This window comes from Jatropha curcas, chromosome 4, assembly GCF_041381405.1.
Source record: "Jatropha curcas cultivar XTBG-Jc1 chromosome 4, XTBG_Jcur_1.0, whole genome shotgun sequence".
NCBI classification, from domain to species: Eukaryota; Viridiplantae; Streptophyta; class Magnoliopsida; order Malpighiales; family Euphorbiaceae; genus Jatropha; species Jatropha curcas.
In genome coordinates, this window is record NC_143154.1 from 6,806,093 (window position 1) to 6,819,249 (window position 13,157).

The following is a 13,157-nucleotide window of genomic DNA, read 5'->3' on the forward strand; positions in this document are numbered from 1 at the left end:
GAGCATTAATTGATGTTTATGAAGGTAAGTTAACTCTAAGGGTTGGACAGGAAGAGATTGTCTTTGACGTTCTTAAATCTTGCAAACTTCCTATGGACTATGGTGATTGTTTTTGAATTGATGTTGTTGATGAATGTGTGGAAAACACTTTGCATATTGAAAACAGCATTAATGAATCAAGCATCATGAATGAGAAAGAAAGTGAACCACCTAAACAAGAACTGAAACAACTCCCACCACATTTAAAACATGCATTCTTAGGTGAGAATCATTCTTTTCCTGATATTATTTCTTCTCACTTAACGCTTGATCAAGAAGAAAGGTTGTTACAGGTTCTTCGAAAGCATAAGAAGGCACTAGGGTGGTCAATCTCAAATCTACAAGGAATAAGCCCGAGTGTATGCATGCATAAAATCCTGATGGAAGAAGACTACAAACCTTCAATCGAACATCAAAGGCGATTAAATCCAAACATGAAGGAGGTAGTCAAGGCTGAAATCATAAAACTCCTAGATGCCGACATCATTTATCCAATTTTCGACAGTAGTTGGGTGAGTCCTGTCCAAGTTGTTCCAAAGAAGGGAGGTATGATTGTTATCTCTAATGAAAACAACGAATTAATTCCCACTAGAATAGTCACAGGTTGGCGTGTGTGTATAGATTATAGGAAATTGAACAAAGCAACACGCAAGGACCACTTTCCCCTACCCTTTATTGATCAAATGCTTGAAAGACTTGCAGGCTATCCCTTTTACTGTTTCTTAGATGGTTATTTAGGATACTTTCAAATACCTATTGCTCCTGAAGATCAAGAGAAAACTACTTTCACTTGTCCTTATGGCACTTTTGCCTATAGGAGAATGCCTTTTGGTCTGTGCAATGCCCCTACAACCTTTCAAAGATGCATGATGTCCATATTTTCTGATATAGTAGAAAAATTTATTGAAATATTCATGGATGACTTCTCTGTATTTGGTTCCTCTTTCGATGCATGCATTCATAACTTATCCATAGTAATGCAACGATGCGAAGATACTAACCTTGTTTTGAATTGGGAAAAATGTCATTTTATGGTTAGTGAAGGTATTGTCTTAGGACACAAGATCTCTCAAAAGGGGATTGAAGTAGACAAAGCCAAAAACGAGGTAATTGAAAAACTACCTCCTCCTAACTCAGTGAAAGGAATATGGAGTTTTCTCGGACATGCAGGATTCTACAGGAGATTCATCAAAGACTTCTCAAAAATCACAAAACCTCTTTGTAATTTATTAGTTAAAGATGTTCCTTTTAATTTTGACAAAGAGTGTTATGCTTTTAATAGGTTAAAAAAGGAGTTGATCTCAGCACCTATCATCACTGCACCAGATTGGACTCTTCCCTTTGAGCTTATGTGTGATGCTAGTGATCATGCTGTTGGAGCTGTTCTTGGACAAAGAAAGGAGAAGAAGTTGCACGTCATCTATTATGCTAGTCGCACATTAAATGATGAGCAATTAAATTATGCAACTACTGAAAAAGAATTGTTAGGTATTGTTTTTGCTTTTGACAAATTTAGGCCTACTTAATTGGAGCCAAAACAATAGTTTACACAGATCACTCAGCCATCAAATATTTGCTAGAAAAGAAAGATGCAAAATCGAGACTAACTCGTTGGGTGCTCTTATTGCAGGAATTTGATCTGGAAATTCCTGACAAAAAGGGGATTGAGAATCTTGTCGCTGACCACCTGTCCGGGCTAGAATTGGGGGAAGAAGATACAACCAAGCTACAAATCAATGAAAGCTTTCCCCATGAGCAACTTCTACTGTTGGCAAATACTCAAGCCCCTTGGTATACTGACATAGTTAACTATCTTGTTTGCAAAATCCCTCCTCCCAACTTTTCTTATTAACAAAAGAAAAAGTTCTTCCATGATATCAAATACTACTATTGGGAGGAGCCCTTTTTGTTCAAATGCTGTAGTGATCGGCTATTCCGGCGATGTATATCGGAAGCTGAAATGGAAAGTGTCCTTAAATTCTGCCATTCAATAGAATGTGGAGGACATTTTGGAGCAAACAAAACAGCAGCACGTATATTGGAAAGCGGTTTGTATTGGCCTAATCTATTTAAAGATGCTTTTTTAACTATGTTCGTCTTTGTGATCGTTGTCAAAGGTTAGGTAACATTTCAAAGAGACATGAGATGCCCTTGAATAGCATCCTCGAAGTTGAAATCTTCGATGTTTGGGGTCTAGATTTCATGGGACCTTTTCCACCATCATACTCCAACCAATATATTCTAGTAGCGGAGGACTATATGTCAAAATGGGCAGAGGCTATTGCTCTTCCAAATAATGATGCCAAAAGTGTAATGAATTTTATCAAGAAGTATATTTTTACACGTCATGGCACTCCAAGGGCAATAATCACAGACGGAGGTAAGCATTTTTGCAACAAATATTTAGATTCCCTTCTTGCAAAATATGGTGTTACTCATTGTGTAGGCACTCCATATCATCCTCAAACAAGTGGACAAGTAGAGGTCACCAATAGAGAAATCAAAAGGATCCTGGAAACCACTGTTGGACAATCAAGGAAGGACTAGTCCAAAAAGCTAGACGATGCTCTATGGGCTTACAGAACTGCGTTCAAAACACCAATCAATATGTCTCCATATCGCATGGTTTACAGTAAGGCTTGTCACCTTCCTGTTGAATTAGAGTATAAGGCGTTTTTGGCAATTCAATTCCTTAACTTCAATGTAAAGGAGGTTGGTCAAAAACGATTGCTACAACTGAGCATGATGGATGAAATACGCCTCCATGCTTATGAGAGTGCCGAAATATATAAAGATCGCACCAAACAATGGCACGATAAGCATATTATCCTGAGGAATCTAAAAGTAGGCCAGCAGGTATTGCTCTATAACTCTAGACTCCACCTATTCCCTGGTAAGTTACGCTCTAGATGGTCCGGTCCATTCACAATCAAGGAAATCTTTCCTCATGGAGCCATTAAAATAGTGGATGGTAAGTCGAATCGAAGTTTCAAAGTTAATGCTCAACGTTTGAAGGTTTATCAAAATGACAACTTTGATCCCATCAAGAGTACAATCATTCTCATTTAACCTGAACTAGGTTAAGTGCGTCGAGCTTAATGATGTTAAACAAAAGCGCTTGTGGGAGACAACCCATGTTATTTTCTTTTTTTTAATTTTTTTTCCATTTATTTCTCTTATTTCTGTTACAAAATTTCCCAATTTTCTCCATAATTGTTCTTTTGTTTTAGTTCAAAATTTTTCAGGGTCAAGTTAAAATCCACAGGTCAGCATGCCCTGACCGTGCGGCACGGCACGCCCGTGCTTCATGAATGGAGAAAACTTCTTTGAGATCCAAACTTGAGCACGCCCAAGCCGTGCACCTCAGCACACTCGTGCGATCCAAAGGGCAATTTCACCTTGAGAGACAGAGGAATGCACACCCAGGCTGTGCACCTCAGCACGCCCGTGCATCAAGAAAAGGGGAAAAATCTTTGAGAGTCAGGGACAAGCACGCCCCAAGAATGCCGGATAGCATGCCCGTGCTATCTACGAGAAAAATTTCACCTTGCAATTCAGAGGCAAGCACGCCCAGGCCGTGTCCAGTAGCACACCCGTGCCAGGTACGTTCCGTTTTTCTCTTGCAGGACAGAAGCAAGCACGTCCCAGCCGTGCCATGGAGCACGCCCGTGCCACGATTAGACGTGCGCATTAAATGGTGCCTCTATTTAAAGCGCACGCCCTAACTGCTCTCATTTCTCTCTCGCACGCCCTAACTGTCAATCTCTCCTCTCTAAATTTTCTCTCTTTTTCTCCTTTTTCTCTCAAATCAAACACAATACACACCCCATTTTCATACCATCCTCCTCAATCATACCTGCTAGATACAAGCGTAGCAAACCCGCTTCCTCAGTTGCCGCTAGAAAATGGCCAATCGTATAATCCTCCACTACTCCTCCACCTCCTTCAACGCCTGCTCCTACATTTGAGTTCGCTTCACCTGAGTAACAAGAAAGTTACAATAAACTATCCCTTCGCTCTATTTTACCCAACAGATACATTGATGAAAATGCCTTAGCGCAAGTGGGTCTTCGAGATGCTGTGATAGAACCATTTAGGCGTATAGGATGGGGACAATTTCTTGAGATGAAGGATCTAGTTTATGCACCCTTAACTTTAGAATTTTTGAGTTCTTATTCCTCTTTCATTCAATTTTTGCCTACCTCTCCCCCAAGCAAAATTCGCTTTAGGCTTCTTGGTAGAAATTTTGAATTATCTATGACTGAAGTTAGCCATATTTTCGGATTCCCCACGGAAAACGCTCAAATCCAAATATCTAGTGATTTTCATGCACGTAATACCTGGCAACATTTTACAGATGAAATTAATTATAATCCTAGGTATTCAAAGGCCTCTAAACTTAAAAATCCTGCCCTAAGATACGTACACAAATTCTTATCTAACACTATCTTTGGAAGGAGTGAAAGTGATGGAGTTCTAAGCTTGAATGAATTATACTTTTTATGGGTGATTGAAAAAGGATTTTTGCTAAATGTTGGATATTGGCTGTGCCAAAAATTTGCGAGGGTGGCTAGAGCCGATAAAGGGGCTATCATGATGGGGTGTTTTGTGACCCGCATTGCTAGATATTTACAAGTTTGGAACCCGACTAGACCAATTTATGATAGCGTTGGAGGGGGAAAGGGTACCAGACTAGATTTGGATGTCATGATCCACATGAAACTGATTGAAAAGGTCGGCGATGCTTATCGGATAGTAGGTGATCGAGAGGACAGTACTGACGATGAGGAAGATGAGGTAGTAGGTGGTGCTTCTTTTGGTGCAGGTACTTTCGATGCTGGACCATCCTTTTAAAGAGAGTCAAACATGTCCAACGACGAAGTCCTTGCGAGGATGATGTCTCGAATGGACATATTTGACACACCCCTTAATGGGATGGAATCTATGATTGCAGACCGTTTCCAGTCCATTGAGATTATGTACGGGAGCCTCGACTCTCGGATGGATACGCTGCAGGGCCAACTTCAGACTGTTATCCAGCTTTTACAACCTTATCCACCTCCACCACCGGAGCCTTGATGAATTTTTACTTTTTATTTATTTTCTTATTTTGATTTTATTCTCATACACTGATCGTTTTGTGTTGAATTTTTATTTTTCCTTTTTTTTTTTACTATTATATCTTTTAGTAGTTTCTTTTATCTTAATGTTTATTTTGGTCTTTTAGCTATGACATATTCCAGCACCCAGTTCTATTGTATTTTTCAATACAATTTTGGTAATGTTTATCCCACTCTCTTAAAGCTTTTCTTCTGTTAATGCAATAAGTTTGGGGAAATCAGTTTATTTTGTATACGTTGGGGACAATTTGTTTGATTAAATTGGGGGAAGGAAATTTTAGGCTAAAATTTTATTTTTGCTTAACATGGTTGGAATGATTATAAGCAAGCTTGAAGGTTGTCACGATTTAGTAATATGTGATGAATTTAGTTGATTCTCTATTCTAGTATACTTAAGCTGAATTTGAAATTTTTAACTTAACATGTTCATTGATTTAACTATTTGTTTCTAAGATTATAAACACTAATTTTTGTGAAAATTTATGATATATAGGCATGTTTTAATCTAAAGTTATTTAAACATTGGCATTCCTAGAACAAATTAGAATTCCCTTTGAGGCAGAATTTTAAATGCTTACATTTAAAAAGAAATGATTTAGGTATTCTTTGTTGAACCTCATATTTAGCCTAGACCACCTAAGTTAAAAATATGACTTTTGAAGCCTATAAACCATAAAATTTTCTTGTTCACCCTTATTAAATCTAGCCATTAAACCAAATTCAAATTCCTACCCTAAGTACAAAATTCAATGATTGAAAGATTCAACTTTTAATTAAAACATAGCAACAAGAAGGGAGAATTTTTCATTGACACTAGCAAGTGTACCAAATAAGAAAAAATCAAAAGAGACACATAAAAAAGCAATCAATTAAAAGAATTCAAGTTTGGGGAATTCAAAAAGGCAAGAAAGAAATTATCAAAATATTATGGAAAGACCTTGCCAAAATGTCTCTAGCTAGAAGAATTTCAAGACAGAAACTCTCTTAAAACAATTAAGTTTTGATTACAATGGAAATCTGGATATTATACATTCTATTGTACTCTTTGTCTACCTTTTATCCTTTTTCTTTGATTAAGCTAAATTTACACCTTGAAAACCCCATTACAACCCAAAATAAAGACCTTTTGATCTTTTAAAATCGTATGCATTTCAATTGTGGAGAAGGTATGACTAATTTTGCATATGGGAATGCTGAATTTTTACTATCAATTATCTTAAAAGGTTGAAAATTTCTTTGGATGATTTATACCCTATTTATCGTAAGTTGAATAATTATTAGAGCTGAAAATCTCTTTAACTTATATTTAATTCAATGAATGTGCTTTATTTAAAAATTGAAATCAAGCTTAAATATGAGTAGCATGGAAAACAATTGATTTATTCACATATTTACTAATTGTGATATCTTATGAGTTTACGAATAATTATCTTCAACCATGGTAAGTTAGTTTTGTCAAATTATTTTTCTCTTAATTTTAGTTTGGTTGCTTGAGGACAAGCAATGGTTTAAGTTTGGAGAATTTTGATAGGTATCAGTTTTATAATATTTTTAGTGTAGTTTTTAATTAGAATTTTAGTAAATTTTATCACTTTGATTTGTTTTTAATTCATTTTTAGTATAATTTTGTTCAAAGCTTCCTTGAATCATAATCCACTTGATCTGAAAGAAATATGCAGGGTTTTGGCACAGAAAAGAGCATTACAAAGCAAAATACTCAGTCTCAAGCACGCCCAGCCCAAGCTAAAAAGCACTCCCGTGCTAAAAACTAAGGAAAAACAAGTGGAGAGTCAGAAGCAAGCACGCCTAGTCTGTGCTAAATGGCATGCCTGTGCCCAGAAGAAGCTCAGGGCGTGCTTGCCTAACACGCCCATGATGAAATCTAGCTTGGAAGGATAAAGACAAGCACGCCTCACCCGTGCTAATGCGCACGCCCATGCCACAAAGACTCATCAGGGTGTGTTTGCATAGCATGACCCGTGCTCAACCATCCAGAGTTCTAGACTTGGGCACGCCCAAGCCATGCATCATAGCACGCCCGTGCTTCGAAGGCAGAACTGACGTGAACTAAAAATGCAAATCAATCCTTTTCCCACATGGGCCCGCCTCGGATAGTTTCCTAAACGTACTAAACAAGATCTAGACCTATTTTGGAAGAGAAAAGAATCCTAACTAAGAAGAAATCCTAGGTCTAAATAGTCATGATCTCCTAAAGAAGATTTCGTACTTAATAAGGATTCTATTTCCTAAACGGAGTCAGATTTACCTTTAGGAAGTCTATATAAAGAGGGGAGATTTTCATTGATGGATATCTCGAATTTGAGTAGTTTTCTACATAGTTCTCTCTCTCTCAAAGGTCTCAAGCATCCAAGCTTTGTGCCAAGATTCAAGGAAGCCATTCCACATAGCTCTTACCTAGTTTTAACTCTAAACTCTTAATCTTGTTTTTCTCTTTATTGTTCATCACTGACTATGAAGATTTATTCAAGTATTACTGAGTTTTATTTAATTACTGTGTCTAGCTAAACTTTTATACTAGGGATTTGATGTAACTTAATTCGATTCCAATTTATAAATATTAGATCTATTTTTCATTGTTCTTGCTATAATTTATTATTGAACTTAAAGCTTCCAGGCAGAGTTTCTCCCCTGGATTGAATTATTTCATTAATCACTATCGGAAGAAGGGTTTTTGATATGAAAAAGGTAATGAATTACTTGAGAATAATAACTTGATGCGGAAGCTATATGGTTTGACTTAAGGGGGGTTTTCATAAGTTAATGACCTTAGGTTATGAATTCACAAAACAACCATAAAACTTAGTGATTTAATTTATGTTTGATTGCTCTTAGGTAATTAGACTAGATTAGAATAGCTAACAGTACATCGGGAGAGCTTGTTAGTGATTTTAGGGTTGTTTCTCCTACTTGAAAATTTAAAATCGATTAACAGACTAATGAAATAAATTGGATAGAATTAAGTGAAATCTAATTCCCTAGTAGTTTAAATCCTTGGTTTCTTTTCACCTGACTTTGTTGCTTGATCTCTTTCTGTTTTATTTTCGAATTTACCTTCTTTATAACAAATCTCTCTTATTGTCGTTTAAATAATAATAGGTTAACATAATTTTGGTACTTGATATACAATCCCTGTGGATACAATACTTTCTCACTCTGTATTACTTGTCGCGATTTCGTACACTTGCGAAAATCACTGTCACTGAGGAGTTTGATTCTATAATCTTCAGCAAAGTCTTTCACTTCTTGTCCAGTAAACATGGTACCCTAATCAGTAGTAACTGTTTGTGGGATTCCAAACCTGTGAATGATATGCTTCTTCATGAACCTCACAATGTCTTATTGTTCACTTTCTTCAAAGGTATGGCTTCCACACACTTTGTAAAATAATTTGTGCCCACCAAAATGAAATGGCCTTTTGATGATGCAGGATAGATCTTGCCAATAACGTCCAAAGCCCATCCTCAGAATGGCCATGGCTTTAAGTTGGATGTAGTTCTTCAGTAGGAATCCTATGAATACTTCCATATCTCTAGCACTGCTGACAACCCTTTGCATAACTAATACAATCCTTCAGGATGGTCGGACAAAATTAGTCATGTCTCTTGAGAAGCTACTTCATTTTAATACCAGCTTGGTGCACTACACAACTTCTTCGTGCTCCTGTTTCATAACTTCCATAGCCTCAGGAAACCCAAGGCATCTAAGCAGCAAACCATCAAAACCCTTTCTATACAATACTTCTTCAATCAATAGAAAATGAAGGGCTTGGATTTTGATGCAATATAGAGTCTTCTTCGATGGACATTCCAAGTATCTCCTGTAAGGTGTTCTCCAGTCATCTGCAATATTAAAATCAAGGTTAGTATTAAACATATCGATTGGAATAACTCTCTCTTCTACTGAAGGATGTCTTCTTCTTCGAACACAAATTGTTTTCTCTATTAAATCCTCAGGCATTCCTAAACCAGAAGTAATATGTACCAATTCATTTACTTTCCAATTGTCCTTCCTAGGAACATGAGTGAGCGATCCTTTTTTGAAATCATCTAGCATTTGAATGGCAATTGGAAAGTAAGAAATCAGAGATGCACTACCACATTTATATTCCCCTATAAGTTGTCTAATCACCAGCTATGAGTCTCCTATTATGTGAATCTCCTCAACTCCAAGCTCTTTAAGAATCTCCATACCAATCGTCAGGGCTTCATACTCTGCTTGGTTATTGGTATATTGAAAATCCAACTTGAACGACAAAGCTATCTTGACTCCACCAGGAGATGTAATCACCATTCCATCACTTGCTTTTGTATCCGTACTTAAACCAACAAACTTGAGTGTCCAGGGCACCTTTTCTGCACTATACACTGGCAAGACTTCCATCTCCATTTCTTCCAGCTCCAAACATTGTTGATCAGCTAGAAAATTAGCAACAACTTGCCTTTCATATCCTTCTATGGGCAACATATCAAGTTAAATTCAAACAAAGCTAAGGACCGTTTTCCTATCCTTCCAGTAATGATTGGCCATAACATCATGTACTTTATCAGGTCAGTTTGTGATACAACATACACATGGGAATGGATCAAGTAATGTCTCAGTTTGGTGTAGCTAAAGTACAATGCGAAACACAGCTTCTCAACAGGTGAATATCTTGTCTCTGTAGGTATTAATCTTACTTAAATAGTAAACCACTTGCTCCTAACCACTTTGATTATCTTGTGCTAGTAAACATCCAATAGAATCGAAAGAAGTAGAAATGTAAATTTTAAGGGGAATACTTGCTCTAAAAGGAACTAACACTGGCTGCTTACTGAAATACTCCTTATTTTTATTAAAAGCTAGCTAGTGTCTTTCTTCCCATTTGAAATCTTCTTCTTGTCGAACACTACAAAAAAAAAAAAAAAACGCGCTTTTGCGATCGATTTTTGCGACTGACGTAAATTGGTTGCAATATTGTGATGATATTGCGACCAATTACGATGATTGGGAGATTGAATATCTACTGACGAATTTGCGAGCAAATGGCGATAGATTTTGCGATAGACTTGCGACCGAAGTCAGATTTGCAACTGAATTTGTGACAGATTTGCGACCCTTTCAATGTCCGTCGCAAAATTGCAGGCTGCATATCAGCGCCGACATTAGTTTTCGTTTTGCAAGGGATTTGTGATCGATTATTTTGGTCGCAAGTCGATAGCAATTTGTTTGATAATAAAACGGCATCGCATGATTAAAAATTATGACCGATTTTTTAATGGAAAAAATAGGGCTTTACAAGCCCTTGGTCGCCTTGCACGAGTGCAGTTCTTCCCTCCTTCTCCTCTATCGCAGTCGTTTGCAGCCCAGCCGACTCCTACTCTGCTCTATTGCAGTGTCGGTCACCGGAGAAGCCCCTCTCACCAGCGATTCTTCCTCCCTCATTGTTCGTGTTCGCCTGGTCAGGTACGCCTCTTGCTGTATTTTTTTTTCTTTTTTTGGTTTTTTTGTTGTATTACCATTTGCATCAAAATTATGGATCTTTCAAAAATTAAAATGATATGAGTTTATGTGAAAATTATGGATTATTTGTTATAAGATACAAAATCATAGATCATTATTAGATCAAGGTTTTTTTTTTTTTTGTTTAGAAAATAGTTTACCTTTGTAAAATATTTTTAAAAGAACCCAAAAAATTCATTTTTTAAAAAACTGAATATGAGGAATCATACACTTACTAATATTACAGTAAGTTTACACACACACACACACATATATATATATAGTGAACCTTAGTTAGAAATAATAACCTTAGTGAGTTTACACATATATATATAGTTACCCTTATCATAGAAATAACCTTAGTAAGTTAGAAATGTAAATGAAACATTAATTTTGGCATGTTTTAAGGATGATTTAGGACTAATGCAGCTACATATAATTTGAGCTTTATAAACAGAGTGTTAATTAGGTAAAAAAACGCGAACTAATCGAGATTGGATATATTTGAGGTACGAGGTCAATGGGATATTAAGACAAGAATTCTTGCAAGGATTGGAATCGCTTACAGTTTGCAATAGGTAATCCCAGTTGTATGGATGGTAATAAGTTGAGGTGTCCATGTAATCACAAGAAGTGTCAAAATAGAGCCTTCTTAGATATCGATACAATCAAACTTCATTTATGCAAAAATGGGTTTGTGGAAAATTATTATGAATGGATACATCATGGTGAACCTCAAGTTTCCAGTGGGTCAAGCCACTCTATTTCTATAAGTTCAGAAGGTCAGCTTTATCAATTTCAGTATGATAATCGATGCAATGATGTGGTAATCGATGCGGGTCGAGAATTTCATTGGGATAATATGGAGGAAACGCCAAACTATGCAGCACAACAATTGTTTGACATGCTAAGTGTAGCTAACAGTGAACTGTGGCCTGGACAATCATTCAGTTCTATCTGTAGTGGCATGATTACTGTACATGAAAGGGGAGCACCATTTTTCAGAAAGGTGTTACAATGATTTTGTGCAGTTAGCAAAAGAAATGTTGCCTGAAGTCCATTCAATGGTGGATAATTTTTACCGAACAAAAAAATTTGTTCGGGGATTGGGACTACCCATGGAAAAGATTGATTGTTGTCAAAATAATTGTATGATATACTAGGGTGTTGACTCCAAATTAAGAGAATGCAAGTTTTGTAATCTTGCAAGATATCAACGGCGGGGTCAAGGGACTGGTAGAGTACAAAGAGAGAAGGCTTTCAAGAAGATGTATTATTTCCCTCTTGTTTCTCGCCTGCAAAGGTTATATGCATCAAAGGCAACAGCCGAACACATGGGATGGAATGCTTTGCATGAATATGAGGATGGTATAATGACTCATCTGTTAGACTCTGAGGCCTAGAAACACTTTGATAACAATCATCCTGTGTTTGCTGCTGATATGAAAAATGTAAGATTTGGGCTTTGTATTGATGGGTTTAGCCGTTTGGCCAATCCGGACAACAATACTCATCATGGCCTATCATTGTTACACCATACAATCTACCACCCTCAATGTGTATGAAAGATGAATACATGTTTTTGTGTGTTATTGTACTTTGCGTTAATAATCCGAAGTACTTATTGTACTTTGCGTTAATAATCCGAAGTACAAAATTGATGTGTTTCTTCAACCTTTGATTGCCGAACTTAATTATCTATATGAGTATGGGGTTGAAATGTTCGATATTTCGGCCAATCAGAATTTCATAATGTGAGCTGCTTTACTTTGGACCATCAGTGATTTTCCAGCATTTGGAATGTTATCTGAGTGGAGTACGGCAGGCAAATTGGCTTGTCCTCATTGCATGGAAAACACTAATGCATTTACACTAAAAAATGGAGACAAACAATGTTGGTTTGATTGTCATCGTAAATTCTTAGCAGAATCTCACCCTTAGAGGAGAAATCGACAATGCTTTAGAAAGAACACAACTATTGCTGATCCCCCTCCCCCTCGCCTGTGAAGTCTGGAGCTGAAATATTATAAGAAATTGAAGATCTGGGGCTTATGAAAGTTACAGAGTTAGGTGCAAAAGAGGTAAATGGTAGAATTGGAAGGAATAGCAGATGAAAAAAAGTGAAGCATCTTCTGGGATTTGCCATACTGGAGTTCACTTCTTATTCGTCATAACCTTGATGTGAGAAAAATGTGTTTGAAAATCTGTTTAACACTATCATGAACATTGAGGGGAAATCAAAGGATAATGCAAAAGCGAGAGCAGACATAAAGGAAATTTATTGTCGACTAGAACTAGAGCAATCTATACTTACTGGAAAGTTTCCAAAGGCATGTCAATCTTTAGATAAACCCCAAAGGCAATTATTATGCGAATGGGTCCGATCATTAAGGTTTCCAGATGGATACTATTCAAATATGCGTAGATGTGTCTACATGAGGAAATACAAATTGTTTGGCATGAAAAGCCATGACTATCATGTTTTCATGCAAAGATTGA

The 13,157-nt window shown here is 36.8% G+C and overlaps 1 protein-coding gene across 1 annotated transcript; it reads right to left on the reverse strand.

The window, feature by feature from the left end:
- Positions 1-8,819: 8,819 nt before the first annotated feature.
- LOC149496783 (uncharacterized) lies at positions 8,820-9,644 on the reverse strand. Its single transcript, XM_089719921.1, has 2 exons — positions 9,371-9,644; positions 8,820-9,226 (listed from the first exon to the last, which is right to left on the reverse strand). Exons 1-2 carry the CDS (start codon positions 9,642-9,644, stop codon positions 8,820-8,822), a joined length of 681 nt encoding a protein of 226 aa, XP_089576047.1.
- Positions 9,645-13,157: the final 3,513 nt, after the last annotated feature.

Coding starts and splice junctions, on each gene's coding strand:
- LOC149496783 (XM_089719921.1), bottom strand. CDS start 9,644: ATGTTGCCCATAGAAGGATATGAAAGGCAAGTTGTTGCTAATTTTCTA. Junction 9,227..9,370: donor GTATGAAGCCCTGACGATTG/GTATGGAGATTC, acceptor TTCAAATGCTAG/ATGATTTCAAAAAAGGATCG.